This window comes from Vanrija pseudolonga, chromosome 2 (assembly GCF_020906515.1).
Source record: "Vanrija pseudolonga chromosome 2, complete sequence".
NCBI classification, from domain to species: domain Eukaryota; kingdom Fungi; phylum Basidiomycota; class Tremellomycetes; order Trichosporonales; family Trichosporonaceae; genus Vanrija; species Vanrija pseudolonga.
The window spans coordinates 730,783-756,955 of NC_085850.1; the positions used below are offsets into that span (position 1 = coordinate 730,783).

At 62.6% G+C, this 26,173-nt stretch overlaps 15 protein-coding genes across 16 annotated transcripts; 6 read left to right on the forward strand and 9 right to left on the reverse strand.

Annotated features, from left to right (window-relative positions):
• Window positions 1-201: 201 nt before the first annotated feature.
• On the forward strand, window positions 202-1,470 carry LOC62_02G002049 (uncharacterized protein). Its single transcript, XM_062768550.1, has 3 exons — window positions 202-623; window positions 677-779; window positions 844-1,470. Exons 1-3 carry the CDS (start codon window positions 359-361, stop codon window positions 1,370-1,372), a joined length of 897 nt encoding a protein of 298 aa, XP_062624534.1. The 5' UTR covers window positions 202-358; the 3' UTR covers window positions 1,373-1,470.
• Window positions 1,449-2,118, reverse strand: LOC62_02G002050 (uncharacterized protein). The gene is made up of 2 exons (XM_062768551.1): window positions 1,986-2,118; window positions 1,449-1,935 (listed from the first exon to the last, which is right to left on the reverse strand). Exons 1-2 carry the CDS (start codon window positions 2,090-2,092, stop codon window positions 1,482-1,484), a joined length of 561 nt encoding a protein of 186 aa, XP_062624535.1. The 5' UTR covers window positions 2,093-2,118; the 3' UTR covers window positions 1,449-1,481.
• Window positions 2,119-2,278: 160 nt separating this feature from the next.
• On the forward strand, window positions 2,279-2,702 carry RSM19 (37S ribosomal protein S19, mitochondrial). Its single transcript, XM_062768552.1, has 3 exons — window positions 2,279-2,325; window positions 2,373-2,589; window positions 2,640-2,702. The coding sequence occupies exons 1-3, from the start codon at window positions 2,283-2,285 to the stop codon at window positions 2,656-2,658; spliced, it is 279 nt and encodes a 92-aa protein (XP_062624536.1). The 5' UTR covers window positions 2,279-2,282; the 3' UTR covers window positions 2,659-2,702.
• Window positions 2,703-2,848: 146 nt separating this feature from the next.
• On the reverse strand, window positions 2,849-4,947 carry cmcT (Cephamycin export protein CmcT). Its single transcript, XM_062768553.1, has 3 exons — window positions 4,476-4,947; window positions 4,022-4,411; window positions 2,849-3,967 (listed from the first exon to the last, which is right to left on the reverse strand). The coding sequence occupies exons 1-3, from the start codon at window positions 4,750-4,752 to the stop codon at window positions 2,922-2,924; spliced, it is 1,713 nt and encodes a 570-aa protein (XP_062624537.1). The 5' UTR covers window positions 4,753-4,947; the 3' UTR covers window positions 2,849-2,921.
• Window positions 4,948-5,395: 448 nt separating this feature from the next.
• LOC62_02G002053 (uncharacterized protein) lies at window positions 5,396-5,986 on the reverse strand (the record flags this gene model as incomplete). Its single annotated transcript, XM_062768554.1, has 1 exon — window positions 5,396-5,986. One exon carries the CDS (start codon window positions 5,984-5,986, stop codon window positions 5,396-5,398), a length of 591 nt encoding a protein of 196 aa, XP_062624538.1.
• Window positions 5,987-6,760: 774 nt separating this feature from the next.
• Window positions 6,761-8,545, forward strand: Anxa11 (Annexin A11). The gene is made up of 3 exons (XM_062768555.1): window positions 6,761-7,366; window positions 7,413-7,552; window positions 7,631-8,545. The coding sequence occupies exons 1-3, from the start codon at window positions 6,812-6,814 to the stop codon at window positions 8,376-8,378; spliced, it is 1,443 nt and encodes a 480-aa protein (XP_062624539.1). The 5' UTR covers window positions 6,761-6,811; the 3' UTR covers window positions 8,379-8,545.
• LOC62_02G002055 (uncharacterized protein) lies at window positions 8,522-9,188 on the reverse strand. The gene is made up of 3 exons (XM_062768556.1): window positions 9,023-9,188; window positions 8,630-8,729; window positions 8,522-8,576 (listed from the first exon to the last, which is right to left on the reverse strand). Exons 1-2 carry the CDS (start codon window positions 9,142-9,144, stop codon window positions 8,645-8,647), a joined length of 207 nt encoding a protein of 68 aa, XP_062624540.1. The 5' UTR covers window positions 9,145-9,188; the 3' UTR covers window positions 8,522-8,576; window positions 8,630-8,644.
• Window positions 9,189-9,363: 175 nt separating this feature from the next.
• Window positions 9,364-10,354, forward strand: CG6153 (PITH domain-containing protein). Its single transcript, XM_062768557.1, has 7 exons — window positions 9,364-9,586; window positions 9,622-9,652; window positions 9,687-9,726; window positions 9,762-9,844; window positions 9,888-9,991; window positions 10,032-10,152; window positions 10,216-10,354. Exons 1-7 carry the CDS (start codon window positions 9,387-9,389, stop codon window positions 10,324-10,326), a joined length of 690 nt encoding a protein of 229 aa, XP_062624541.1. The 5' UTR covers window positions 9,364-9,386; the 3' UTR covers window positions 10,327-10,354.
• Window positions 10,355-10,633: 279 nt separating this feature from the next.
• On the forward strand, window positions 10,634-11,542 carry upp (Uracil phosphoribosyltransferase; the record flags this gene model as incomplete). The annotated part of the gene is made up of 7 exons (XM_062768558.1): window positions 10,634-10,749; window positions 10,795-10,849; window positions 10,907-11,000; window positions 11,047-11,125; window positions 11,166-11,221; window positions 11,261-11,406; window positions 11,441-11,542. The coding sequence occupies 7 exons, from the start codon at window positions 10,634-10,636 to the stop codon at window positions 11,540-11,542; spliced, it is 648 nt and encodes a 215-aa protein (XP_062624542.1).
• Window positions 11,543-11,751: 209 nt separating this feature from the next.
• LOC62_02G002058 (uncharacterized protein) lies at window positions 11,752-14,021 on the reverse strand (the record flags this gene model as incomplete). The annotated part of the gene is made up of 6 exons (XM_062768559.1): window positions 11,752-11,975; window positions 12,028-12,601; window positions 12,644-12,743; window positions 12,794-13,126; window positions 13,177-13,776; window positions 13,825-14,021. The coding sequence occupies 6 exons, from the start codon at window positions 14,019-14,021 to the stop codon at window positions 11,752-11,754; spliced, it is 2,028 nt and encodes a 675-aa protein (XP_062624543.1).
• Window positions 14,022-14,436: 415 nt separating this feature from the next.
• On the reverse strand, window positions 14,437-16,429 carry Actr10 (Actin-related protein 10). The gene is made up of 6 exons (XM_062768560.1): window positions 16,285-16,429; window positions 16,199-16,239; window positions 15,832-16,150; window positions 15,696-15,794; window positions 15,117-15,647; window positions 14,437-15,072 (listed from the first exon to the last, which is right to left on the reverse strand). The coding sequence occupies exons 1-6, from the start codon at window positions 16,408-16,410 to the stop codon at window positions 14,482-14,484; spliced, it is 1,707 nt and encodes a 568-aa protein (XP_062624544.1). The 5' UTR covers window positions 16,411-16,429; the 3' UTR covers window positions 14,437-14,481.
• A 96-nt stretch (window positions 16,430-16,525) lies between these two features.
• tfb2 (General transcription and DNA repair factor IIH subunit tfb2) lies at window positions 16,526-18,335 on the reverse strand. The gene is made up of 4 exons (XM_062768561.1): window positions 18,055-18,335; window positions 17,891-18,007; window positions 17,724-17,852; window positions 16,526-17,679 (listed from the first exon to the last, which is right to left on the reverse strand). Exons 1-4 carry the CDS (start codon window positions 18,210-18,212, stop codon window positions 16,590-16,592), a joined length of 1,494 nt encoding a protein of 497 aa, XP_062624545.1. The 5' UTR covers window positions 18,213-18,335; the 3' UTR covers window positions 16,526-16,589.
• Window positions 18,336-18,457: 122 nt separating this feature from the next.
• Window positions 18,458-20,136, forward strand: SPAC1A6.10 (tRNA threonylcarbamoyladenosine dehydratase). The gene is made up of 4 exons (XM_062768562.1): window positions 18,458-19,102; window positions 19,140-19,334; window positions 19,380-19,463; window positions 19,504-20,136. Exons 1-4 carry the CDS (start codon window positions 18,522-18,524, stop codon window positions 20,102-20,104), a joined length of 1,461 nt encoding a protein of 486 aa, XP_062624546.1. The 5' UTR covers window positions 18,458-18,521; the 3' UTR covers window positions 20,105-20,136.
• On the reverse strand, window positions 20,111-21,521 carry LOC62_02G002062 (uncharacterized protein; the record flags this gene model as incomplete). Of its 2 annotated transcripts, none has more annotated exons than XM_062768563.1 (4): window positions 20,111-20,722; window positions 20,759-21,110; window positions 21,160-21,311; window positions 21,353-21,521. In XM_062768563.1, 4 exons carry the CDS (start codon window positions 21,519-21,521, stop codon window positions 20,382-20,384), a joined length of 1,014 nt encoding a protein of 337 aa, XP_062624547.1. In that variant the 3' UTR covers window positions 20,111-20,381. The 2 variants fall into 2 exon arrangements, with proteins under 2 accessions (XP_062624547.1, XP_062624548.1); XM_062768564.1 differs by having other exon boundaries at window positions 21,353-21,468.
• A 1,786-nt stretch (window positions 21,522-23,307) lies between these two features.
• On the reverse strand, window positions 23,308-26,145 carry exg3 (Glucan 1,3-beta-glucosidase 3; the record flags this gene model as incomplete). Its single annotated transcript, XM_062768565.1, has 10 exons — window positions 25,766-26,145; window positions 25,533-25,716; window positions 24,735-25,442; window positions 24,542-24,694; window positions 24,190-24,252; window positions 24,101-24,151; window positions 23,896-24,025; window positions 23,782-23,857; window positions 23,536-23,724; window positions 23,308-23,484 (listed from the first exon to the last, which is right to left on the reverse strand). Exons 1-10 carry the CDS (start codon window positions 26,102-26,104, stop codon window positions 23,308-23,310), a joined length of 2,070 nt encoding a protein of 689 aa, XP_062624549.1. The 5' UTR covers window positions 26,105-26,145.
• Window positions 26,146-26,173: the final 28 nt, after the last annotated feature.

Consider the following 26,173-nt stretch of genomic DNA (forward strand, 5'->3'; position numbering starts at 1 on the left):
GGCGGCGTCGACGTGCAGCGCGTTGTTTGTCGAGATGCGCCGTGTTGTTGTTGTGCTTGTTTCACCCCACACGATGGCAATTATGAGGCGCCCACATGCCCCACCTGCCTCCAATGTCCCGTCGGTCGGTTTGATTTACACAAAGCCGCAGAATGGCGCAACACACAATCAGAACATCGGTCATCCACAACCCAGGGTTCTTCGGCTTAAGCCACGTGGTTTATTACGTAAGGCTCAACTACCGTTTACTCCCGGTGCCGCGGCGCTTCCAAAAGTCGGCGACGAGGAAGGAGGAGCACCGAAGGGACCGTAAACCCACATCTCGAGCACCACTCTCGACCCCAACACACCCAACAAAATGTCGCTCAGACCAGGACTGCTGGCAAGCACATCACGGCTAGTCAACCCCTTGACGGCTCCCCGCGCTGGTGCCGCGGCGGCACACTTTGCCCGCGCCGCCAGCAGCCAGGCCACGAACAAGCCTGCTACCCACAAGTCCAAGGCCAAGGCCAAGGGCGCGTCGGTCCAGGATGCCGACAAGCAGCTCAAGGAGCTCGAGCGCGCCAAGCGCCGCATGCCGCCTGGTGTCGAGTTGGACAGTGCCATCCGCGGCGTGATTATGGGTGCGTCGGGGTGCCGCTTGTCAAGGCAACGCCAGCTGACGCCGACCCCGCAGAGCCTTACCTCGACGTCAAGTACAACCCGCAGTGGCTCTTCAAGAAGGGCGCTCGTGGCTTCCTCTGGAACCGTGTTCAGCGGCACTTTACGTCTGCCAAGACGTGAGTGAGCGAGATGATGCTACCTCGCACGCACAACATGCAGCCGAGCTGACCGACGCCCCAGCGCAAACGACGCGACAGAGAACGGCGTCTTCCCTCCCGAGGGCCCGCTGACCTGGGGCAAGCGCATTGCCGGGTGGTTCCGTTTCAGGCTCAACAGCTTTGCGCTTCCCATTGTCCCGATCCTCGAGAAGGCCTACTACGACTACTACCGCGCGCAGGCGAGCGGCGACGTGATCGCCGTGCGCCAGCTGTCGACGGGCGCGGGCGAGGACCGCGCCGTCAAGGTAGCCCAGACGATCCGGAACGGCAAGTGGACGCTCGTCAAGGTCCTCTCCCCGCCGCGCGTGCGATGGATCCGCCGCTCCCCCGTCGACCTGCACGGCAAGCTCACCATCACGCAGGTGGCCGTCGAGTTTGACACGGAGCAGTCGCTCACGTCGGGCCGCCCGCCAAAGGTCAAGACGGCGCGCGTGCACGAGACGGTCGTGTTTGAGCGCAAGGAGGTCCCGGGCGAGACCTGGCGCTTCAAGGACACGCAGGAGGAGCAGCTCCCAGAGTACATCTCTGGAGAACCCAACACGCGCTACTAGACGCGGTGTGCGCGCGCGCGTAATGTAGATTAGGTATACCTTGCACATGCTACCACTCATCATTGGGCTTGCTGCGTGTGTCATCTCGCAGGCTATGCATTTCTATACCCTAGACCAAGCGCTTGGGCGTTTCCGTGATCTTTGGCGTGGGGCGGAGTGGTGCGTCGACGTTGACGTCGGTGGGCGGCTTTGCTGGTGGCTGGGCAGCGGCAGCGGCAGCGACGGCGCCCTTGGCGGCCTCGACAGCGACAATGGCGTCCGCAGCGGCGATCTCGCCCGTGGCGGCGACGGCGCGGGCGGCATTGTCCGCCGCGGGGGTCCCCGCGTCGCCGAGCTTGCTCGCGAGCTCGCGGCTCTGCTGCCACGCGTTGCGGCCCAGCTCGGCCCAGTCCGTCTCGCGCGCGTTGGCCACGGCGCCGGACACGAGCGCGTTCCACTTGCGCCGGACGAGGTCGCCGAGGGATGCGTCGCCGGCCGGAGAGGACGGCCCGACGCGGGACACGGGCGCGGGCGCCTCGGTCGGCGAGAACGAGTGCTCGAGGACGGCGTTGCTGTGCGCCAGTCTGCGGGGGTTAGCTCGCAGCCGGAGGAGTCAGAGCCGACGACGACGCACCCTTGCCGCAGGTGGTGGGTCGACTGCTCGAGCCCCGCAGAGAGGGTGTAGTACACTGCCGCGCCGGCGAGCACGCCGGTCGTCAGTCCGAGGGCGAAGCCTGACATTTGCGTTGGGGGTGTGAGGGGTGTGCGATGCGGAAATGGCAGCTGCCTCGATGTCATCGGATGTCGTCGTGACTTGGGCCGAGCGGAGATGGGCCAGTGAATTTTGATCCCGCGTGTCCTCAATCTCGTCCTGCCTCTCAAGTGGAGGAAAAAGTCGGGTTGGCTTGTTGGTTCAGTTCAACAACACACCATGCGTCCATCAGCAGCACTGCTCCGCCGCTCCTCGTGGAAGGGTGCGCAGCTCCGTCCTGTACGGTGGTCGCCGAGCTAACACGCCCAGGCCCATACTTTACCGCCTTCCCCTCCCTCCAGGAATCGCTGCGCACCGGCTCGCCAATCTTCACCAAATCCCGCGCGTGCACCATCCTCCCCAACTTTGTCGGCCTCCGCTTCATGGTGCATAATGGAAAGGACTACCTGCCCGTCAACGTGAGCGAGGAGATGGTCGGGCACAAGCTCGGCGAGTTTTCGCCCACGCGCAAGCCGTTCTCGTACAGGTGGGTTGGGGCCGGGTGGTTCGAGGGCCATGCTGACACTCCGCCCCCAGGCTCACGAAGAACAAGTAACGCTCGCTTCCTATCGCATCTCATGTATACTGCATTGTCACGGATAGGGGTGGGAAGGGCAGGGGAGAGGAGAGAGGCGAGGAAAGGAGGGCGACTGGAGCGCGGCTTCTGCCGCCCGTCGATCCTTCCCCTGCCAACGACCACGAACATTAACGACACCTTGCCCCAATCACGACCCACTGACCACCTAACCCGCCATGCAGTGCATTACCGAGGTATCAAGATGTGTCTATATGTCTATTATATGGCTACAGCCCGCCCCTTTACTTGCTTTCGGCCACCTCGGCCGCCTTGGCCACCTCGCCAGCCCCCGCCACCTCCTCGTCCTCCTTCACAGCCGGGACCCGAGGCACCGGCTTGTACAGCACGATGAACCCAATCAGCCACAACAGGGACCAGCCGAGCTGGAAAAAGTACGTCGCGTGCACGTTGCCCGGGTTGGCGATGCCGCCCGGGTTGACGGTCAACAGTCCAGCCTGGACACCGAACGCGACGGCACTGCCGACCTGCATGGCGGTCTGGAGCACAGCGCCGGCGACGCCCGCCATTTCTGGCGCGACAGATGTCATCGTCGCGACAGAGATACCGTTGAAGCACGCGCTGTTACCGCCCGAGCCGAGGAGGTACGCGGGGAACAGGAACGGCCAGTACTCTGCCGCGTCGTAGCGCTTCGGCTGCACCATGAGCACATAGCCAATAACGCCGAAGAGCTGGCCGATGATGACTGTCCAGCGCGGGCGGGCGACGAGGCGCGTGAAGATGGCCAGGCCGAGGCCGACGCTGATGCCCGAGACGCCCTGCGGCAGGAGGCGCACGGCCGCAATCATGACGGGCTCGTGCTGCACCGTCGTCCAGATGAGGATGCTGCTCATCTGCGAGGTGGACCACCACGAGTAGATGACGGGCGAGAAGGCGATGAGCACGGTGAAGCGGAAGTTCCACGTCTTGGAGGGGATGAGCGCCATGTCGTCGGGGAGGTAGGCCTCCCAGAGGAAGAACAGGGGGAAGAGCACGAACGCGAGCAGGAAGGGCACGAGGAAGTCGGGCGTGCGCCACCCGTTGTCCGCGCCGAGCGTCAGGCCGAGGATGAGCAGCGTAATCGCCGTGAGCATCATGAGCGCGCCGGGCAGGTCGAGGCGCTTCCACTTTGGCCGCGGGTTGGCGGCCGCCGCGTCGTGCCCGCGCAGCTTGGGGATGAGGCGGTGCGCCGCGAGCGAGGCGGGCAGGATGACGATGGAGATGATGCGGAAGAACCAGCGCCAGTTGGCCATCTGGCCGGTTCCGGGGATGAGTGCGATGACTGCGCCGACTGGACGTGTATGTTAGTGGCACGTCGCACTGGCCCAAGGTTCGGCCCACTCACGGATCGTCCCCGCAATGTTGCTGAACGCGCCGGCCATGCCGTAGATGGTGAATGCGCGCCCGAGCTCGTGCGGCTCGAAACACGCCACGATGAGGCGGTACGACGAGGGAATCAGCGCCGAGCCCGCGATGCCCGACAGGCCGCGGATGACGAAGAAGGAGTACTTGTCGGGGAGGAACGAGATGACGAGCGACAAAAGGCCGAGCACGACAAAGCCGTACGTGAATACCGGCTTGGCACTGTACAGGTCGGACACGCGGCCCCAGAACAGCAGGAACGCAGCCAGCGCGATCGCGTACGACGTGATCACCCAGCTCTGCTGCGTCACCGGGATGCCTAGGTCGCTCGAGACGTACTCTGCGAGTACGGTGAAGGCGGAATAGCACAGGACTGGGGGGTGTGAGCGACGCGAGCGACACGAGCAAAGTCCGTGCTGGTCGGAGCTGCTACTCACCGTCGATGAACTGGCTCAAACAAAACAGGAAGAGGAGGAGGGCTTTGCGCCCCTGCGTGAGGTGCACGCGTTCGGGGACGGCATCGGCGTCAGGTGGTGGTGCCACGCCGTCGAGTGGCAATGGCAATGACACCGCGTCGAGCTTCTCGAGAGCAGGGGTCATGTGCCCGTCGTTGTCGTCGACGCTCCCGGCCGTAGAGGGAGGCGAGGGCTGCAACGGCTTCTTGTTGTCAACAGGTGTGGCTGTGGCCGTGCGGTCTCCGTCCGAGGGAGGCATGGTCGAGCTGGCTGTTGTTGTCGTCGTCGTGGGTCGAGCGAGCTAGCTAGCCGCTCTACTGTACGCCTTTTATTCACACGAGTCGAGTATGCAAGATGCACAGATGCCAAGCAACTAACAAACTAATACGTCCACAAACGTATATCCACACCCCCGCGCGTGCCGGCTGACTCAAGCGCAACTTGCGGGTGGAGGCCGAAAAGGTTTTTGTACGCGGTGGGTCGCGCCGAAACCCGACTGTTGGAACCGACTTCCGCCCGCCAGTCCCTTTGCTTAACCCGGTCCAGTCGGAGGTGCAGCAACAGCACGCGGCGGCGCGGGGGCCGCCGCACCGAGTGCCCCGCAATAACGGCGACTTTTGTGCGATGCATTACGTGCTGACTGGGTGGGTGTGGCTCGTGCATCAGCTTGACTAGAGTATGGGCTATGCGTATGTGGCGGCGATGAGGCACATGGATGTGACTATGTGTGTGTGTGTGCATGCGTCGGTGTAGTCTCGTTGTGAGCAAGTTGCCGAGATACGTCGGAGTTGGTGCCATGTGTCTCGGCCTGGCCGAGTCGACGCAGGCCATCGGCCGGTGTGACTCCTCTCAAGAGGCTTGTATGTAGGCCCGGGGTGCCCTTGTCGTCTCGCTAGGTGACGCTATGCCGACTCGAGCTTGACTCTGGCGCGTGTGACGCGTCGCGGAACATCGGGCTGCAGCAGCAGATCTTGAGGTCGTGGTCGCTTGGCAGCCGGCGCGGCCTTGACGCGGCCAACCTTGGCCTCACTCGCGCCCTTCTCACTCTTCTTGGCCGCCACCTCTTGCACGCGCTCCCAGCTCTCCACGCCGCCGGGTACGACGGCAAACGAGCGAGCAGCGCGCGGCGGCGCGCCCTCGAGCACGTCGAGCCAGTCAGGCTGCCGCTTGCGCACCTTGGTCACGAGCCAGTCGTGCTCGTACTCGAGCTGGCCCTGGTGCAGGGGGATGTGCGGCACCGGGCGCCCACGCACAGTGATGCGCGCCACGTCAAAGTTGTACCCGCGCGCCACGGCCTCGAGGTAGAGCGACTCGAGGAAGTGGCCTATCGCGGCGGGCGGGTCGGGCGTCTTGCGGAACCGCTCAAGCTGCGGGTGCTTCGTGTACCCCTTTGTCAGGCCCGCGAGCACCTTTTGCGCGAGGAGCCCTTCGCGCCAGCACGCGATGAGGGCTGCGCGGTCGAGCAGCGCCGGGTCGAGCGACCACAGGCGCATGGTGGTATTGGGGATGTGGACGAGTGAAGCAACGTCGATGCCGGCAAATGAAGTGTCAAGGGTCGGCCTGCCTGGGTGGGCACCACGCGAGACGACGTCAGTACGTCAGTGACTTGGCAAGTGCTGCTTTCACCTGCGATGCAGAGTGGCCTGGCCACATTGCAAAGGCTCCCGACTGCATCGAGGACACGTTAAAGGGGCATGATTGATCGCCGTACGTCACTGCAACAAGAGCGGTGGCAAAGGGGCGTGTAGAAGTCCAACGGTGCTGCTACTCGTTTGGTGGGGTGTGGCCTGGCTGGTGGTGACTGACGCGCATCCAAGGCGTGGCCGTCCTGCTTCTGTCATCTCCCATGCCCCCGTCCTTCTGATCGGATCGTCATTGAGGGCGAGTATCGACGTGTCGATCTTTGTGGCAGTGTACCACCACGGCACTGCATCGCGTCAGGTTGTCTGGGCGACGGCGGTGGTACGGTGGATGTATGTCGTCTACAGGGTGTAATCAACCCAACACCGCCTCGTAATAGTGTCTGGGTGGGTTGCAGGGTGCAATGCAAATCGTGTCATGGGCGGTTGTTGCTGGGTCGCGCAGGGCGGGTGCCTGGCAGAGCCGCCGCCGCCTGGCTGGCTCTGGCGTTTCAGGCGTCGTGCCAAGGCGACCGTCATTGGTGCCACCCCACACCGCATTCAGTGACACACCCACCCCAGCCCACTACCACCAGTCCAGATCCATTCGACTCGTTCCGCACTTGCTACTGCTACTTATCATCACCACATCCCTCTCTTACTTGTTCATCATCTCTCTTGCTCACATCCACACACCACATGTCCTGGAATAACAACAACTACGGCCAGCAACAGCAAGGCGGCTGGGGTCAGCAGCCCCCTCAGCAGCAGAACTGGGGAGGCGGCCCTCCTCAGCAACAGCAGCAGTGGGGTGGCCAGCCTCAGCAACAACAATGGGGTCAGCAGCAGCCCCCGCAGGGCCAGTACGGCGCCCCCCAGCAGCAACAGCAGTGGGGCCAGCAGCCTCCTCCTCAGCAGCAACAGAACTGGGGCGGACAGCAGCAGAACAACCAGTGGGGAGGCCAGCAGCAGCAACCTCCTCAGCAGCAGTGGGGCCAGCAGCCCCCTCAGCAGGGCTACGGCGCTCCTCCCCAGCAGGGCGGCTACGGCAACGCGCCCAGCTATGGCCAGGCGCCCCCGAACCAGCAGTACGGGCAGAACTATGGCGCGCCCCAGCCCGCGTTCAACCAGAGCGCTGGCGGCCCGCGCTTCCTCGGCGTGCAGATCCCCGCCCCTCCGCCCGCGCCGCCCATTGCCAACCTGCCAAACTACAACCCCCAGTTTGATGCCGACCGTATCCGCAAGGCGACCAAGGTGGGTCCAGCTGCATAGAGTACGAGGACGACAGCTGACTCCCCAGGGCATGGGCACCGACGAGCGTACCCTTATCGACACCCTCGTGCCGCTCGACGCGTTCCAGATCGATGTCCTCTCGCGCACGTACGAGCAGACGGTCGGCCGGTCACTTCAGAAGACTCTGGAAAAGGAACTTTCCGGCTGGTGAGTCGCCTTTCTGCGCCTCTCGCACCGCATCGCACCGCGTCGCACCGATCGAGTATGTCACTGACGCCACGCTAGGTTCGAATACGTCCTTGTTCTTCTGTCGCGCGGCCCTCTTGGCGGTGACATCCACCTGCTCAACAGAGCTTGTGCCGGTGCCGGAACCCACGAGGACCTCCTGACCGAGATTCTTATCGGCCGCACCAACGAGGAAATCTTCCTCCTCAAGGAGGGCTACAGGCGCGTCTACAACAAGGACCTCGTCAACGTCGTCAAGGGCGAGCTCAGCATGAAGACGGAGCGCATGTTCGTCATGGCTCTGACAGGCACGCGTGACGAGTCGCCCCAGGTCAACCCACAGCAGGTGCAGCAGGACGTCGAGACCCTCTACCGCGCTGGCCCGGGCAAGGCCGGTACCGACGAGATTGCCATCTGCGGTATCCTCCTGCAGCGCTCGGACGCGCACCTCCAGGCCATTGCCGCGGCGTTCCCTGCCCGCCACCGCAAGTCGCTCTCCGACATGATTGACAGCGAGTTCTCTGGCCACATGAAGCAGGCCCTCCTTCACGTTGCCCGGGGTGCCGAGCACGACGGCCAGGGAGTGTTCCGTGACGCCACCCTCCTCGAGGCTGCCATGGCTGGCATGGGTACCAAGGACGAGAGACTCTCGTACCGCATCGTGCGCTACCACTGGAACCGCCCGCGCTTCGGCGCCATCAAGAACCAGTACCAGCAGCGGTACCGCAAGAGCCTGCGTGCGCGAGTCGAGGGCGAGACGTCAGGCAAGTACGAAAAGGCGCTCGTTGGCATCATCGAGCAGAACTAGGCAGGCAGGAAGGGATCGGTGTCTCAGTTTAATCGATTAGTATCCTCTCGCTTTTGTCTGCTCCTCCTTCTGGGTTCTGTCATGATCATGCGCGCGCGTGTCTGCAAAAACACGAGACAGACACGCCGCGCCAGCGGGTATAGCCGTTGGAGAAGTGGATGCATGGCTGTTGTACATCATGATGGTACAGGCGTCACTCTGGGCGCGGCGTGTCAGCTCGGAGGAGAGTCAGTCGCCTTGAAGCTGCTCACTATGATTTATCTCTCTTAGAAGACGGGGACGAGGGCCGCCGACAGGTCGGAGCGGACGAAGAGGACACCGGCGACGAAGAGGCCGACAGCGCGGGCGATGCTGGGGAGGTGTTAGCGACGTTTCTGGGTAATCGGTAGCGGGGAGGCGAGGGCGCTCGGGGGCAGCGGCCGGTCACTCGCTCGACGTCAACGCGCCAAGAGCACGACCGCAGCCGGGCAAGTTGACCGACGAGGGCGCCGTCGCTCGTGCCTCTGGCAGCGCAACGCCGAGGCTCTGCCACCTCGGGCAGCACACAAGGCAGCGCTGGCCCGCCCTTGCGTTCCAGAACAAGAGACAGGGCCACACTGGTGGCCCTCGCCTCCGTCCGGCGCTCGCTGGAAAAAGTCACATACGCAATGTTGCCCTCACGGTGGGCGGGGTTGGCGATCTGCTCGTTCCAGATCCACGAGACGAGCGACGGCTGGGGCTGCGAGCCCGAGGGGCCGAGGTAGAGCGGCTTGGCGGGGGCGGACATTGTTTTGGTTTTGTGGTAAGGTGGGTTAGATGAGGTTGTTGAGCGTGATATGCACCTCGTCGTTGAAAGAATCCAAGTCCGAGCCGAGTGAAGACACGCCCACGTGGCGGCGTTGGCGGCGTTTAGTCCCGTGGCTTCGTTGGTGGTCGCTCGGTGGAGGTGCTCCATCTCCTGGTGGTCAGTGGCCAATTTCGCGCCCTTCCTCCCTTGCAGTGTTGTCGACTTCCCACATAATAGCCACAATGTCGTCTTGCGCTGACGAGGCGGGCGGCCACGGCCACAGCCACGACCATCACGGCCACGACCACGGCCACGACGGGCACGACCACGACGTGCCGCTTGAAGCTGGGCCGTCGGACTCGCTCTACGGCGTCATTGACACGGAGCACGTCGTTGCGCTCAATGCTGCTGGTGGGGGCGAGCAGGGGCGCGTGGTGATCAAGTGAGCTGCGATTATCTTTGTCAGCTGACATACAGGGACTGGGCGAGCCGCGAGGACGAGACCAAGGTGGGTTGCAGAGGACGGCGTCGCTAACCCCCAGTGGCTCGAGAGCGAGCTCGACGACTCTCTCATCTTGCAGAGTGGGTCCTGTGCACCTGTCAACCTAACCCGCCAGTTCCATTCACTGCCAGCGTCGCGTTGAGATCAATCACCCTCAAGGCCGGGCACGGCGGCTTCTGCCCATCACATATGCGCGTGGTGCGTAGCTGAATGTTCCTCGATCCGCAGCTGACACGCCCAGTTTGCCAACGCCCCAGGACTCGACTTTGCCGACGCCGAGAGCAAGCAGCCCACACAAGAGTTTGAAGTCGTCCAGGTGCGCGAGGGCGCAGAGTACCAGGTCAAGTAGGTGTGAGCAGCCGCCGTCGCTAACCACCTACGCCAGGGCGGCAAAGTTCGCCTCGCTCACCTCGCTCGCGCTCCACTTCCCACACAACGAGTCGGAGGGCGACGACGAGGAGACGACGCGGGTATACTACGTCGGCCTGCGGGGGAGCCACCGGCCCGTGAGTTGTGCTAACGCTCCGCCGGCGAGATAAACGTGGTCATGGCAAACTAACACGTGCCAGCTGCCAGGGAGGCTCAACGCAAGCATCGTGTACGAGGCCGCCCCGCGCCCGACCGACCACAAGCTCAAGCAGGGCGACTCGCTCGCTAGCACGCACCGTCAGGGCTTCTAGTTGTGATGTATGCATGTGTGTAGTAACCCGGCGGCATGCCATGTCCGATGTTGCCGGAGCGCGCTGGGCGGGTGGGCTCGGTTATCTGCGGCTGTGGCATGCGGTGGCGACGGGACGACGTCACAACAAGGCTGGCTGGCTGGCTGGTTGGTAGGCAGATAACAACCCCTGTGTCCCCAACACCCATCCTCCCCCTCCCCTCCCTCCTTTCTACCTCCCCTCCCTCGCATCTCCTTCAACTCTCACACTTTCGCACCCACATCCCAACTCCTCCCTCATCTCACCCCATCTCACTCACGCCCACACCATGACTTCCCCCACCGTCCACATCTCGACCCACCCCCTCGTGCAGATCCAGCTCACCCAGCTCCGGCTGCACGACCTCACGCCCAAGGATTTCCGCGAGGGCGTGCGCGCGATCAGGTGGGTGGTGGCCTCTGCCCATTGTTCCCCACCACTGACTCCCAGCTCGATGCTCATGTACGAGGCGGCGCGCGCCGTGCCCATCGCCGACGTGCCGAACGTGAGTTGGCCGAGCTGTTCAGCCTTCCACGTCCCTAGCTCCCCTCACACCCCGCAGCTCCAGTCCCCCATTGCGCCGTTCACGGGCAAGGCGCTCGCCCTGCGCGTCGGCCTGTCGCCCATCATGCGCGCGGGCAGCGGCATGATTGACGGTGAGTTGGCACGTTGCTGCGAGTGCACCCTAACTCCCCCCTTCAGCGGCCCTCGCGCTCTTCCCCGACGCGACGGTGCTCCACCTCGGCCTGTTCCGCGACAAGACGACGCTCCAGGCGATCGAGTAGGTGGCGGTGTGCTAGCAAGCGACTCACCGCGCCCAGGTACTACTCCAAGCTGCCGACTGTGCGCACCGCCGACCTGGTGTACCTCCTCGACCGTGAGCTTGATACCTCTCAGACGCCAAGCTGACATCCAGCGCTCATCGCGACCGGCGGCACGATCGTCGCGGCCCTCACTATGCTCACCGAGTGGGGCCTCACGCCGAGCCAGATCAAGATCGTGTCGGTGCTTGGGTCCAAGAGCGGCGTAGAGCACGTCACGACCGAGTTCCCCGACGTCGAGGTGGGTTGTAGCGCGTGGCCCAGTTAACCCTCAGATTTACATCGGCGCTATTGACGACGAGCTCACCGACAAGGGATACATCTCGCCCGGTCTCGGCGATGCCGGAGACCGCCTGTTCAACACGCACAACAATTAGGACTGGACGTAGGTCCCAGCAAGATCGTGGGTACGACGTTTGTACACCACTAACCCACACAGATATCGTCGCCCCGCCCCGCCCCTCGACCCATCTCCCATCTATTGCATGGTCTCTTCAATATCACGGATTGTACGGTTGTCCCCGGTGAACATGAGCACCATCGTTGTCTATGCAAATGCAGTAATACAGTAGCCCGCTCAGTCCGCTCAGCTCTGAGCGCCATTCGACGTCGCCGCCGCCGCATCAGGCGGCGATGGCGGTCGCTCATACCTCCCAACAGAGTGGCTGCGGCGGCCGCGAGTCAACCAGCCCTCCCAGCCGCGAGTCGACCCGGTGCCGACGTACATGACGACACGGTCGCGCGCCTCGCCAATGAGGCCGTCGCCATGCCCTGCCTCGGGGTCCCAGTGCAGGCCGGTGGTGACGCCGTCTGTGTGCGTGTGAGCAAATGCCACGCAAGCCGGCCACCACTCCACACTCACTGCGCTCAAGGTACAGCCGGGTGCGCTCAGCGTTGATAATAATATCCTCGCCGCCAATGAAGAACGCGGTCTTGGTTGGGTCGCGTGCGTGCGGAATGTCCTCGATAAAGAGCGTGTTATCCGTCCAGACAAAGTTGCGCTGGATGTAGTTTGCGATGCCGACCTCTGACGCGATAAAGTAGTAGAGCAGCAGCTCGATCGGCTTGCTGGGCTTGCGGTAACAAAAGTTGTAGCACACGTCGCCTTCCCAGAGGCAGAAGACGACGGGGTCGACAAACGTGTTGCGGCGCGTGAGCGAGGGAATGTCCTTGAGGATCCAGCCGTGGTGCACCGAGCCGTTCGAGTGCGAGAGCATGCTCACGCCGCCCTGGTCGGGCGCGCCGTCGACGCCCTCGGTCCAGAATCCCCAGCGCTCGCACGCGTTCTTGATCGCCGACGTGAACTCGGAGCGCGTCCACGGGCGCAGGAAGCGCCGGTTGAAAATCGCCTGCGAGGTGTAGTGCGGGATCGGGATGAGGAGCGGGTGGGTCGGCAGCGAATCGACGAGGTGGTGGACAAGGAGATGGTTCTGGAGCTGCGAGGGAGCTGTCAGCGAAGCCGCCACCGCCACACTTACCATGCCAAAGCCCAGTCCGTGGAGATACACGATAGGCAGGGCGTTGCGCTCTGTCCGTCCCTTCTCGGGCGTCCAGCCCGGCGGGATACGCACGATAAGACTAGATAAGAGTCAGCCCGCAGCCCCAAACACCCAAACACGCAGACCCACTCAATATCGCCCTCGCGGTAGATCCGCGCCCCGCGCCACGGGTACATGACGTGCACGATCCACCAGTTGACAATGTTGGCAAACGCGTAGATGATAAACGGGCGGCCGACGGCGTTGACGGGGTCCATGCTCTGGCGCATGACCTTGGCGCCGGAGCGGCCCTCGGGGAACTCTGTGCCGGTGCGCGCCTCGATCATCTTGTACGTGCGCGTGAGGAAACGCACACGCTTGGGGTCCGCCTGCGCTTCCTTGAGGTCGACGCCGAACGCCGCCCACGCGAGCCAGAGGAGAACGTCGTCCTTCCGCAGGCTGTCCCACGGCTTCTGCTCAAACCTGTTGTCGTCGTAAGCTTGCTGCTATCCGCCGCCGCCGCCACAACCCACCACATGCGGACATGCTCGCGAAACTCGACGGCGCGCGGGTCGTCGGCGTCGAGCTTGCGCGGCTCGCCGTACTCGTCGAACAGCTCGTCAATCTCCTTCTCCTCTTTCTCCTCGTGCTTGGCCCCCGCGCTGAGGTAGTCCTGGCTGCTGTCGTCGCCGCCGAGCGGGGTCCTGCGACGAATCTGCGGCGACGCGAGGCCGAGGTTCATCTTGTGCGGGAACCAGCCAGGCGAGAGGGGCGTCTTGACTGCCGAGCCGTAGGCGCTGCCGCCGCCTGCGGCGCTGGCCGACGCGGCAGAGTACGCACGGGCACGGCCCTGTGCGTCGCGGATCGCAGCGCCCGACAGCGCACGTGCACGGCCCGAGGGCGACGGCGTGAAGCCGCGCCCGGCGAGCAGCGTGCGGAGGAACATGTCCGAGATGGTGTCGAGGCGGTCGGTGCTGTGTGGGCGCGGCGCCTGCACCTTGCGCCCGAGGTAGAAGAGGTAGGCCGCGAACGCGACCTCGATGAACGCGTACACCGTCACGCTGGTCGACGCGACCCACGCGACGGGGTGCGTGAAGTGTCGCGCGACGAAGACATACCATAGGACGTAGAGGCTGGGGTCGGGGTCAGCGTGAGCCTGGCGATGGCGCACGACAGCTTACAAGCACAGCGGTGTGATGGACCACACGAGCGCGACGAGCACTAGTGTGAAGTAGTAGCCCTTTCTGCGCTCGCCTGGATCAAACTGCAGAGGGTAGGTTTCTGGGTGCAGTGGCGAGGGCGGCATCGTGCTGTCCTTTGACACGGCCTCGAGGAGGGCCGCCGTGGCGGGGTCGATGTCTGCGTCTGCGTCTCCCATGGTGGTGTTCTAACGTTCTAGTATGCTAAGTTGTAGGAGTAGTACACGTGGGTGGTGGCCGTTGTTATCGTTGGACGAGATGGTGGCGACGGCGGACTGTGCGTTGTCAAACGAGGACCAGATGCGATGGGCACGCCGTGCCCCTGCTTGTGGTCGATTATCGTCGTGTCGAGCGAGCAGCAAATGCAATGCGATGGGGGAGGGTGATGTTGGCTTGGGGTAGCTTAATCTTTTATGGACCTGTCATGGGTCACGTCGCCTCTTCGGTCTATTGCGTCCTGGTCGCCGCGCCGCGCGCCATCGCCGCGTCCGACTTTGCGCCGTGCCTGATGTCGTTGAAACGTGGATCACAAACAACAAATAGTCGACACCCGTCACCGAATAGTCGACATGACGTCAATGTGATACAAATCAAGTCTATTACAAGTGCCGATAACGAGTGCAATGCCCACACAATCTACTACACACTCGCACGCAGCCCAGTCGTCGTCCAGTCGGGGACAACGCCTCCAGGCGCCCACCCACGCTTCCGCCGGTCTACCAACGCCATCGTAGCCATCCCAGGACGAAGCTCGTCAAGGTCGAGTCCAACGCTGGGTGCTGGAATCCCCTTACGCTCCTCCTCCAACGCAGTGTGGTACACCTCGCTCCGCTCCACTTGATCGCTCATGAGCTGATCATAGTCTTCTCGGATGAGCTCGGGAGCCACAGCCTTGATGGCGCCGGCGAGCGAGCCACCGACCCACGCCAGCAGTGATGGAGACCAGCGGGGTGCTGTCCCACCCTTGGTGCTTGCCCGCCCATCAAGCGGCGAGGGGTCGTTGAGAATGGCGAGCTTTGACTCGAGGCCATGCAGTGCCGTCTTGGGGTTGCTCGCACGCGACCGCCATGCGGCAGTAGTCGCAGTGGTATCTGGACCTAGTGGTGCTGGTGCCTGGCTGATGTGGTGAAGAATGTCGTCTCGGAGTCGTGGGACGATGCCAGGGAGTGACGCGATGCCACCGCTGACGACGATGGATGACGCGAGCTCGGCTCGGAGGTCGACAGGCAGCTGGGTCCGTTAGCAGTTCCCATGCTCCCGTCCATTCAACTCACCTTTAACAGGGTGCTAATCACCTGCTCCGTGACAGACTCGTCCTCGGCAGGCCCGTCGCCAAATAGGATATCTGCGGCGCGCGCACGCACCCAGCCAGGCACGACCAAATAGCTGCACGGCCCGACGCCGCGAGCTGATGGGATTGTAAGTGTCCAGTCTTTTGTTGGACCAGCAGCACCAGCGTAGCGATCATGCAGCGTCTGCATGAGCCCCGCGTCGTCGATCTCGGGCAGAGGCTCGAACATGTCCGACGAGCCGCCTGGAGGCGCGGCCGAGGAGGTCCCCGCGGCAGCTTCAGGGGCGGCGAAGCACGCCTCGGTGAGGACGCGCTCAACGACGCGGTCAGTGAGCACGCCGAGCGGGACGGGTGTCACTGGTGTCCGGTTTGGCGGGGCTGGGCTGCGCGAGGCCGGCGGAGCGGGGTAGTACTTGCCGTAGTGGCGGACCAGAGCTCGCAGCCGCGAATGCAATGCCCGGCCAGCTATTGGGCTCGACCGGGCCAGGTGGTTGAGCGGGCGAGAGCAGAAGACCTGTTTGGGTCAGCTTGTTTGCCACTGTTTATAACCCGCCGGCGTCACAGTAGTTTCCAGCCATCCAATGTCGACCACCAGCCCCGTTATCCGTCCACACGCCCCGAGAGTGAGCAGCGTCGCAGGAGTGAACGACACCGACGGGGACTAGAGTCAGCGCTAGCACACACACACCACCACCCACCTTGAGGTTATCAAACAGCGCGCTCGCAATCTCCTCCTTGACGTACGTCGGCAGGAAGGTGTTCTCGACAATGACGACCTTGCGCGCCTTTGCGTCGACCAACAAGTGCTTGTGGAAGGCCTCGCGCAGGCGCCGCTCAATGCGTGCAGCGACCATGCGGCGCGCCTCGGTGCGGTTCCCGCGCGCGCCAGCCACGGCCGAGAGGTCGAGGTCCCACGCCTCGGCGGCGCCGGCGCGGTCGCCCTCGTCTGTCGCCCAGAAGACGGCGCGCGGGTCGGCTTCGCCCGAGATGCCGACCTTCCACACGCGCGAGCCGGGGCTGTGGTACGCGTCAGCTTGGCTTCCCGGTCGCATGTAAGCTGCTCACTCGATCACGACGCGGTCCTCGGCGCCGTACGAGTGTCGTCGCTGCGCGGTCAGTGCGTGTTGACGCGGAAGGAAGGCGTCACTCACGTAGGCTGGCGAGTGGTGGCCCGTTGGCCGCCGACTCGGGCCCGCATCGCCTGATGCCGACGAGCGCTTAACTGGTGTCGAGACGGCCGAGGTCGTCGAGGCCTGACCACCAGTACTGCTCGCCATTGTGCGTGTTGAAATGTCCACTTTCATTGCGGCAAACACGAAACGCGCGATCATAAACGCACTCGACCATCATCACACGCGTCACGGTTGTACAACAATTTGCTTCCGCCGTCACTGTTCTGCTTTGATACATTTGCATTTTATATGCTCTATGCTACGCTACCACCACCACACTGTGCTCAATACCCTCCACGCAACTGGGCCTGCTTCGTCTTGATGAAGTCCTTGATAGACTCCCGCGAGCCAGGGTCAAGGAATATAAGCTTCTTCTCTGGAACCGACAGGAAGAGGCAGTCCATGCGCTTGGCCTCGGCCACAGTCTCCTCGAACAGCTCCTTGGAGAAGAACTCGAACATGGACGTGTCCTCGGCCTTGAGGCGGTTACGCTCCTGGTCCCAAAGGTGAAGTTGGTCTGTGACCGAGGGGTGGAGCAGTGGCGGTGGGTGGTTGTACATTTGAGGGTGTGCGTGACTCGCGAGATATGCAATGATTTGGTAGGCCGAGATGCCCTTGTCCATCGCGGCTTTGACGTGCTTCCTGTCGAGCTTGCCGACCACGAGGTTGGGATAACGGATACGGATGTCGACAAAGAGGTTGAGAATGGCAATCTCGAGCTCGTTGGAAGTGTATGCGTAGATCTTGTAGTTGGTTTCCAGAATGAGGAACCGCTTGTCGTCGGCGCTCTGCGAGCGCGAAACGGAAGAGTCGCCCGAGCAGAGGGAGGTGGCGAGATGCGTGGGGAAGAACTGATCTCGTTTCCGTCCATTGGAGAGCGTTCGGCGCTTGTAAATGAAGCCATACTGCTCGAGGTCATCGAGAATGTCGTAGGAGAGGGGGAAGCTGTCCGACGCAGAGTAGTCCTGCCCGAGCTGCATGCAGCCGAGTGAGAAGAGCAGGGAGACAACGTCGGCGGCCGATTCTCCTCGATCCTCACGGTGCTTGACGAAGTACATTAGAAGCTGCCAGAGCTGCGCCTGCCGGTCTTCGAGGAGGAACTGGAAGCCCTTTGATGTGATCGTCAACCGGTCGTAAGACACTGGTCGCCCGTCTTGAGCATGGGGGTCGGCCATCAGCTCAGATTTTTGAAGGAGATCCAAGACGGAGCTGCTCGGCCTGTGAGGGTTTCGCCTGCCAAGGAGGCCTGACGAGACCATGTATTTGAGAATCGACTCCCAGGTGTCCTCGCCGTAGTCTACCAGCTCCGTCTGGGTGGGAGAATCATCGTGTGCAGAACGACGGTAGGGCACTCCGAACGAGTTGGATGTCCCGCTGCAGGCGTTTAGTTGGGTTGGCCAAGGTGAACAGCTACTCACAGCCCTGTGAGGGCATTTCGCAATCCCTGCTTGAATGTATCTCCCAAAGGCCATTGAAACTTGTTGTGCTTGTGGTTCAACGCCAGGAAGATGTGTCGGGCGCGTGCCGGGCGCAGCACCTCCTCAGCTCTGACATGGTCAGCTCGTACCGCTACACGTGAGCTCACTCTTCCGGCGCTAGTCGCTCGTCAATACCGCAGAATGCCTTCAGCTCAGACGACTTGAGTGTCTGATGCGACCACAGGACGTGCAGGACTATCTGTCGACAGACGGGAGGCAGCAACCTGGGCACGTTAGCGAGCTGAGCAGGAGTAAGGAAACGTCAGCTCACCTCAGAATACACAGACATGCCGCCTCAGACTTGTATATGTTCTCGTAGAATGACTGGTGCTGATCGTCGAGAAAGGCGTCGAGCGGCGCCGTTGGAGAGGTCGACGACGACTCGCCCGCCGAAGCCGTGCCGGGGTGAGAGAAGGACGGTTGGGGCATCTGGACCAGGATCGTCACGCCGCGATCCTGCCAGGGGAGTCGAGCTAGGCGTTGCTACGACCGAGATGGATGTGGTGGGTGGCAAGAGAAGAGATGAAGGTGGAGAGACAAAGGAAGCCGAGATGAAATGGTAGCGTGAGTTGGATTGTTCTGTTTCGAGTTGACTGGACAGGTCCACCACAATGACGATGACCTGCCCACCACCGGGCACCTCCACTTCTTTCGGCTCAACTTTTTCCACACCACCACCACAAACAACAACCCATCTCGCGACTCTTGCGTCCTCGACAGCTCGATCACGCGCGTATCATGTCGGGACAGTCGTCGCTCTCGTCCATCTCCTTCAAGCAGAGCTTGGCCATCACGGCGGTGATCGCGTCGCTCGCCACCACCTCGGTCATCCTCACCTACCAGACACTGCGGCGCGAGGCGCGGACCGAGCAGCTCAAGCGCTCGGTCGGGGAGGACGTCGAGGCATGGGAGAAAGGTCAGGGGAAGAGCGGGACCGCGACTCCCATGACGCCCGAGGAGCGCGTCGAGCTCTTCAACCAGGCCAACGACACGGGCAAGAAGCCGCGCGAGTGGAGGAAGGGCGAGTTTGACGAGAGCCTCGTCCGCGAGCAGCTCACCCGCAACTACTCGTTCCTCGGCGACGAGGCCATGACCAAGATCCGCAACTCGTATGTTGTCATCGTCGGCTGCGGTGGCGTTGGCTCGTGGGCCGCGACGATGCTCCTCCGCAGTGGTGTCGGCCGCCTCCTCCTTATCGACTTTGATCTCGTGACCCTCTCCTCGCTCAACCGCCATGCCTGCGCCACGCTCGAGGACGTCGGCACACCAAAGGCGGTCGCCATGCAGAAGTACTTTAAGAAGATTGCTCCTTGGGCTCAGTGGGTGCCTTGTCTATGAGATTATCTAACCCACCAGGGTCGACGTCAAGGTTGCGCTCTGGAAGAAAGACGAGGGCGAGGCGTGGCTCGAGGGAGCGGACTACGTCCTGGACGCCATTGACAACATTGACACTAAGGTCGACCTCCTCACCCACTGCGCCAAGAACGACATCAAGATCTTTGCCAGCATGGGTGCCGGCGCCAAGCGTGACCCGACCCGTGTCCAGATTGCGTGAGCTTCGACAACCCTTGACTGGAGCAAGCTGACAATACACAGGGACATCTCGAACACGTACGAGGACCCCCTGGCGCGCTCTGTTCGCCGTAGATTGCGAATCAACGGCATTCCAAGCGGTATCCCGTGAGTATGCTGGCCCGTGAACGGAGACTGAAGTCGCCAGTGTCGTCTACTCGACAGAAGTGCCGAGCGACGTCAAGCTGCTTCCCCTCCCAGAGGACGAGTTCAAGAAGGGGTCGGTCAAGGAGCTCGGCGCGTTCGACGACTTCCGTGTGCGCATTCTGCCCGTTCTTGGCCCCCTGCCGGCCATCTTTGGTCTGGAGGCGGCGACCTACATGACGCTCGAGCTCGGCGGCAAGCCCCTCACCGACTGCTGCGAGATCAAGAACCGCAAGAAGCTGTACCAGAACCTGGAGCGCAGCCTGTCTGAGCGCGAGGCGCGGGTCGCCAAGTCGGACATGCAGAAGGGCATCGAGGTGAACATGGAGGACCTGGCGCTCATCTTTGAAGACGTCAACAACGGCCGCACGACCATCCCCGAGCCCGTCGTCACCAAGCAGCCCAACGCGTCCCGCTGGGACCGCGACCAGCCGCTCACGATCGACAACATTGTCATCCTGACGCCCGGCGACGCCAAGCGGCACGAGAAGGAGCACCTCGTGGAAGGCAAGAGCCTCAACGAGGTGTGGGGAGAGGAGAACGTCCTCAAGGCCAGGAGGAGGCTGGACGAAGCGCGTCGTTGTGCCATCTACCGCCGAGCATAGGCATACATATGCATACAGTAATGTTAGAGATAGCTGCAAGGCTCGTGCGGGAGTGAGCCTGCCTGCGTGGTGGGCGCTCTGGCCCCGGATGTGTGTCAAGAAACTGGTGCGAGCTGGATGCTGATGTTCTAAGTCTGGTCTGGTCTGTTCGGCTGGCGTCGTCTCAAATGTGCTTCTGCACCGTTCGCACACTGCGGGTAATCACACGCTGCGACTTGCAGAGCACACGATCGACACGCCCTTGGGGTCGCCTCGCGCCTCGCGCCGCTCGAACCGCCTATCGGTAGTCCCACGTGCCGCGCTCGTCCTCCTCGTCGTCGTCGTTGTTGCTCCACTCGCCATCAGAGTATGCGTCCTCAAAGTCTTCCATGTCCTCGTCGGCGTCCTCGTCCTCGGGGTAGTCGTTGCGGTAGTAGTCTTCGTCGTTGCTGTCCTCGTCTGCCTCGTCCTCGGGCTCCGAGTCGGGCGGCGTCGACGGCGGCGACAGGTCCTCGTACCCGAGCAGCGTGGCGACGTTGGCCGACGGCTCGATGTCGTCCCCGTTGGCGGCAAGGTCGCGGTAGTACAGGTCGTAGACGTACTCTTCGTCCTCTACGATCGGGCGTGGCGTGCTCTCGACTGAATGGGTTAGAGAATGAAAAGAGGGGAACCTACGCTTAAGGTACTCGTTGAGCATGGGCAGAAACGCCGCCATCTGCGGGTCGTCGAGCGCCGACCGTGACAGCCCGGCGTCCGCCACGGCCTGCGCGTCGACGAGCACGAGTGCGCTCCGCGCCGCCTCGATCTCAGCGAGCGTGATCACGCGCGGCGGCAGCCCGGGGTCTTGCGCGAACGGCGCCGCGGGGCGGGGGACGACGCGGTATTGTGTCGCTGCTGATGGTGGCTGTGTTGGCGCTGCTGCTGGCGCCGTGGGGATCGGCACCGATGCCGGCGGGGCAACGCTCCCCGCTGTGGAGGCCTGCGCCTCGGGCTTTGTCGAGCCGGCCAGGAGGCCCTCGATGCGGGACTGGTTCGTCGTCAGGCTCCATCACAATCAAAACTGAGCCGCGACCCACTTTCAGCACCTCGCCCTCCTCGCCATGGCCCTGCCACGTCTGCGGCACCGTGTCCGCGAGGCGGAAGACGCCGCGCGAGCGCCCGCCGCCAATGTCGCGCCGCTTGCGTCTCGTCTGGCTCTGGTCGGCCTCATCGCCGCCGCCAATCACTGCTGGTCAGCTTACGGCCGGCGGCACACGAGCAACAGCGTACCCAACGACGCTGGGGCCGCCTCGGTCGCCTTGCGCTTGATGCGCAGGACGGTGTACTGCGACGACGACGGCGCGGACGACGACGGCATGGCGGTGGTGATGGTGGGGAGAGCAATGTCGACATTGTTTGTGGTCTGCTCGCTCGTCGAGTGATGCCTTTCAACCAACATTGTGAGTGAGTGGGATTTGCTCCCGCTAATGAGGCCGGGGCGGATTAGTGGCAATTGTAATGGACACGATAGGGAGCCGCTTCCAGCACTTGTTCATCTGCTCATCGAGTACAACATCTACAAACGTGCACGCGGGTGTGCTTAGCGAGTGGTGTAGCCACCGTTCGCTTCGGAGTGTCAGCTTTGAGTCCTGGTGGGTGTGGCAGCGCCAAGTGGCACAGGTGGGGATCTCGTCCGAGCCACCACCGCCTCGCCCGACTCACAGAAGATGATCTGGCCCGTGATCCACTGGTCCTTGGTAAGGAAGTCGACGAGAGGAGCGATGTCTGGAAGCTTGGTAAGTCTCGGTCCACGCGACGCCTGCACAACAACGCACCCTTGATGTCGGTGAGACGACCGCCAAGAGCCTGCGACTTGTGGAAGGCGACGGCCTCGGGGGCCTCTGGGAGTGCGTCAGCGCTGGCTCGCACCACGAGGCAGTCCCCACCCCCACTCACCCTGGCCGTAGAAGAAGGGCGTGTCCATGGGGCCGGGAGCGACCGTGTTGACGCGGATGCCGCGGGGCTGGAGCTCCTTGGCTGCGGCCTTGGTGAACCACTCGACGGGCGCCTTGGAGCCCTGGTAGGTCGAGTAGCCGGGCGCAAAGGCGCCAAGGAGCGAGGTGACGATGCTGATGATGGCACCGCCGTCGGTGAGGTTCTTGGCCGCCTCTTGGATGAAGAAGAAGTTGGCCTTGGAGTTGACGGCGAACATCTCGTCGTACTCGGCCTCGCTGATCTCGATGATGGGCTTCTTGAGCACCTTGCCGACCGTGTTGATCGCAATGTCAAACTTCTGTGCGCCGAGGCCGGCGAGCGCGTCCTGGAAGAGCCTGAGGACAAGGTGAGCATGTACAGCAGCCGGGGAGGGGCGCGCCGGCTCACTTGTGGACCGCAGCGGCAGTCGTCAGGTCGCCCTGGATGGCGACGGCCTTGACGCCGGCAGCCTGGAGGGTCTTGAGCGTCGCCTCCGACTCGGCCTTGGAGCCAGCCGAGTTGTAGTGGATCGCGACGTTGACGCCCTGCTTGGCGAGCGTCTCGGCGATGAGGGCGCCGAGGTTCTGCGCGGCGGTGTCAGCAGAGCCTCCCTCCCTCCCAGTGCCACTACTCACCTTGCCGCCGCCGGTGACGATCGCGTTCTTTCCCTTGAGCTCGTAAGGCATTGTTTGCTTTTGGTGTCCTGGTGTCTGTCGACGTTGAAGAGTCGCTGGGAACGTCGTGAAGGAGGCCACCTTTTATGCCATCCGGTCCACCCCAATGCCGGCACATCGCTAGGCGAGACGCTCTCCCACCCGCCGGCCACACCGACGTCATGATGGCGTGCGTCTCGAGCCTGTTCGCTCACCTGCCCGCTGGCCGCGGCGCGGCCTTTGCTCCTTGTGCCGCAGCGCAGCCTTATGCGACCTCCAACGGCATGGGTGTGCAGTGTTTCAATTCAAAGCCTGCCTGTCCCGTGTCGTTTAGGATCTGCAAGGCGACGCTGTGCGCCACGGCAATCACCCACGGCGTATGCTCGATATCCCTCCGAACCCCCCACAACAATCACCGCAGACACCTCCACCACCGAGTTGCAATTCCACCTCGGCCACCCTCGGCCATGCTGCCCCTCCTCCACCAAAGCTCACCATCATGGACAGTCTTGGCAGTCGAGCAAGCGTCGTACACTGTTACATGGTTACCCTTGCTGCTGCGATGCATCCCATCCAATGTCACCTCTAGCTAGGGCTTGCCCGCCGCATTCTTCTTCGCTACCTGCTTGCAGACGCCGCCGCCGCCTCGGCCGCCGCCTTGTTGCGCTTCTCAGCCTCCACCGTCGTCGCATCCCCAGGGCAAGACAGGAGGTGGTCGTGCCACACGTAGCCGTTGAGCAGCGTGAACGGGTGATCGGCGCGCACCTTGTACCCTAGCTTCTCGTAGAACTTGAGCTAGGGACACGACACTGTCAGCGATCATCAGGTCCCCTCCGAACAACATACCGTCTCCTTGCTCTGCGTGCTCAGGCCCATCGGCACGTCACCCACCGACGCCGCCTTGTGCTCGAGCAGCGCAGTGCCCACCCCGTGGCCCTGGTACCTTGGATCGACGCCCAGCATCTCGCAGAACCACCATTCGAGCTCGGCGTTTGGTACACCCTCGTTGTAAAAGGCCATCTGCTGAGGGAAGAGCTGCCGGCTGCCTCAGCGTCGTCGTCTTCGTCTTCGATCACAGCCCTCCAAACCCACCACATTCATCAGGAAGTCGGACGTCGCGGACGGCAGCATCTCAATGACAGGCTTGAAGAGTCGCTCAAACTCGTCGCTTCTTGTCAGCTACCGCAGGCCAGTCACACGACCCACCCCTCCATGAACTCGCGTCCAGGGCCAGACCACAGGCTGAGGCCGACGAGCCGGCCGTCGAGCTCGGCGATCCACGCCTCCTTCTTATTCAGGCCATGATTGACAACGCATGACATGAGCGCATTGTTCACTTTTGGGTCAGAGCCCCACAGCTCTACATGCGGCCGGTCTGCTATCAGCACGTGAGGATAAGCGGCGTACTTACACGTTTGGAACGAGTCGATGAGGATCTTGATCATGAGGGCCCGTTCGTCGGCTCGTCGGTCAGCAGTTGTACTGATCTGTTTCGCTTACCCGTCACATTGGCGTCCGAGACCTGCCTGATGACGATGGACATGGTGAGGGTGTGTGTCTTCGCTGCGTGGTCCGTGGACAAGAAAAAAGTTGCTACTAGTCTTCGGTGTGCACCACCGAACTACTGTCAACAAGACCGACCATGTGGGCCGAAATCGCGGAACCGAGGTGGAGCGCGCAAGCATCCCTTATCGGCCGTCCGAAACATGTCTCGATGCATTATGTACAATTCTATCATCGTATCATTGTGTGATCGTCGTCTTCTATGCAGATGCAGCGTAGCAGGCAGCAACTCCTTGGTTGAAGCCATGCTCAAACTCCCATATGCCCCGAGCACCAACCTCGGCCTCACGCCGTCTGGCCCACTGGCTCACAAAGCCCAGCTCGCTCACACCGTCGGCGTGCACAAACAGCAGCGCGTCATCCCAGCCCCTCCTGAAGCCATCGGCAAAGGCATTGGGGTTTGGGGAGCCCCCATGCTGCGACCAGTAACCCACATGCGCGTCTGGAGATGTCAGCTATACAGGCAGATTGTAGCTGCTCACCGAATGCTTGCTGTGTGGCCGCCTCTCGTGCGCCTTGTGGCGGCGCACTGAACGCACGCCGGACAACCGATGCCGGCAGAATCTCAGCTTGGCCTGCGTTGTAGGCCGACCACCCTGCGTCCCAGTCACGATCGGTCTTGAGCGTCCAGAAGTAGTAGCCTGCGCATCGGTCGTAGACCTCGAGCTGAGCGGCGACCCACGCACGCTTGTGCGCGTCCCTCTCCCCGGCCGGCGTGCTCGCAGGAAGACAGCTATCGTCGAGGCCAGCGGACCACTCGCCAACGACAAGGTTGCCGCGGGCCTGTCCGCACCAGTGGGCGAACGTGCCAGAGAACTCGTTGCGAAGCTTGTCGGCATGCTGCGGGCCAGTGAGGGCACGGTCGGCCGCGTCAAAGCACCGATAGAGGTGGTGGTCGAGCACAACAAAGTCGTCCCGCTTGCCCACGAAGCTCGAGTACCACTGGGCATCCCAGGCGTCGCTGACATAGATGGGAAACTCTTGACCAGCTACCTGTCGCACCTCCCACAGGGTGCGTTCGTACCACCCCTGCAGCTGGTCGTTGTTCTTCGGCTCGTTGAGGAGCTCGAGGCCGACAACATACGGGTTGCTGTTAAAGGTGGACGCGAGGAATCGAAGCGCAATGGACGTCGAGGCGAGGTTGTTGGGCTTCCAGAAGTTGACCTTGCCGTTTGACAATCCTGAGTGACCTGGATGGCGTGAGCGCCAAGCTTTGCGCAGCGCCCCAGAGCCTACAGCCACGTATGCAGCTGGTAGAACGATGGGGACAGTGCACTCACCGTCTTCGTTCTGGGCGCCTGGTGCAGCATGGAAGTCGATGAGCACCCCGAGGCCGTGGCTAGCGGCCGTCTCTACGGCCTTGAGGATCCGAGGCCAGGCGCCACTGTAGATGTCGGCAAAAGGCTCGTACTCTGTGCCCTTGAGGATATCAGGAAGCACGCCGCTGAGATGGTAGTACCCAATCTGTGGCGTCAGTTAGGACTTCGTTCTCTTCCTTCTCGCCACCACTCACCGGAAGGCGAACCGTGTTGAAGCCTCGGTCCTTGATCCACTGCCAGTCGGTTTCCGCCATCCAGGTGTCCCAATGTCTCTCCATCGCCTCCTTGGGGTTCGCTCCGCGCGCAAGGTCATAGTCGCTCCCCTTGGGAGGCACAGCCCCCTCATAAAGCTTGGTGGCGAGCCAGTTCTCAGTGGTAAACCACGAGCCGAGGTTGATACCTCGTTGCTTGCGGTACCGGATGAGCGAGTGCTCGAGGGGGATTGGGGGAGCTGGAGGTGGGAAGGAGAAGGCCTCTGGAGCCGGGCCTTCAGTCCCCTTGATCTTGTTGCTCAGCTTGTCGAACAGGCCCATAGTGAGTGGAGCTGCGTGAGACAGTTGAGGGGAAAGAGAGCGAGTGGGCGAATATGGAATGCCAGAAGA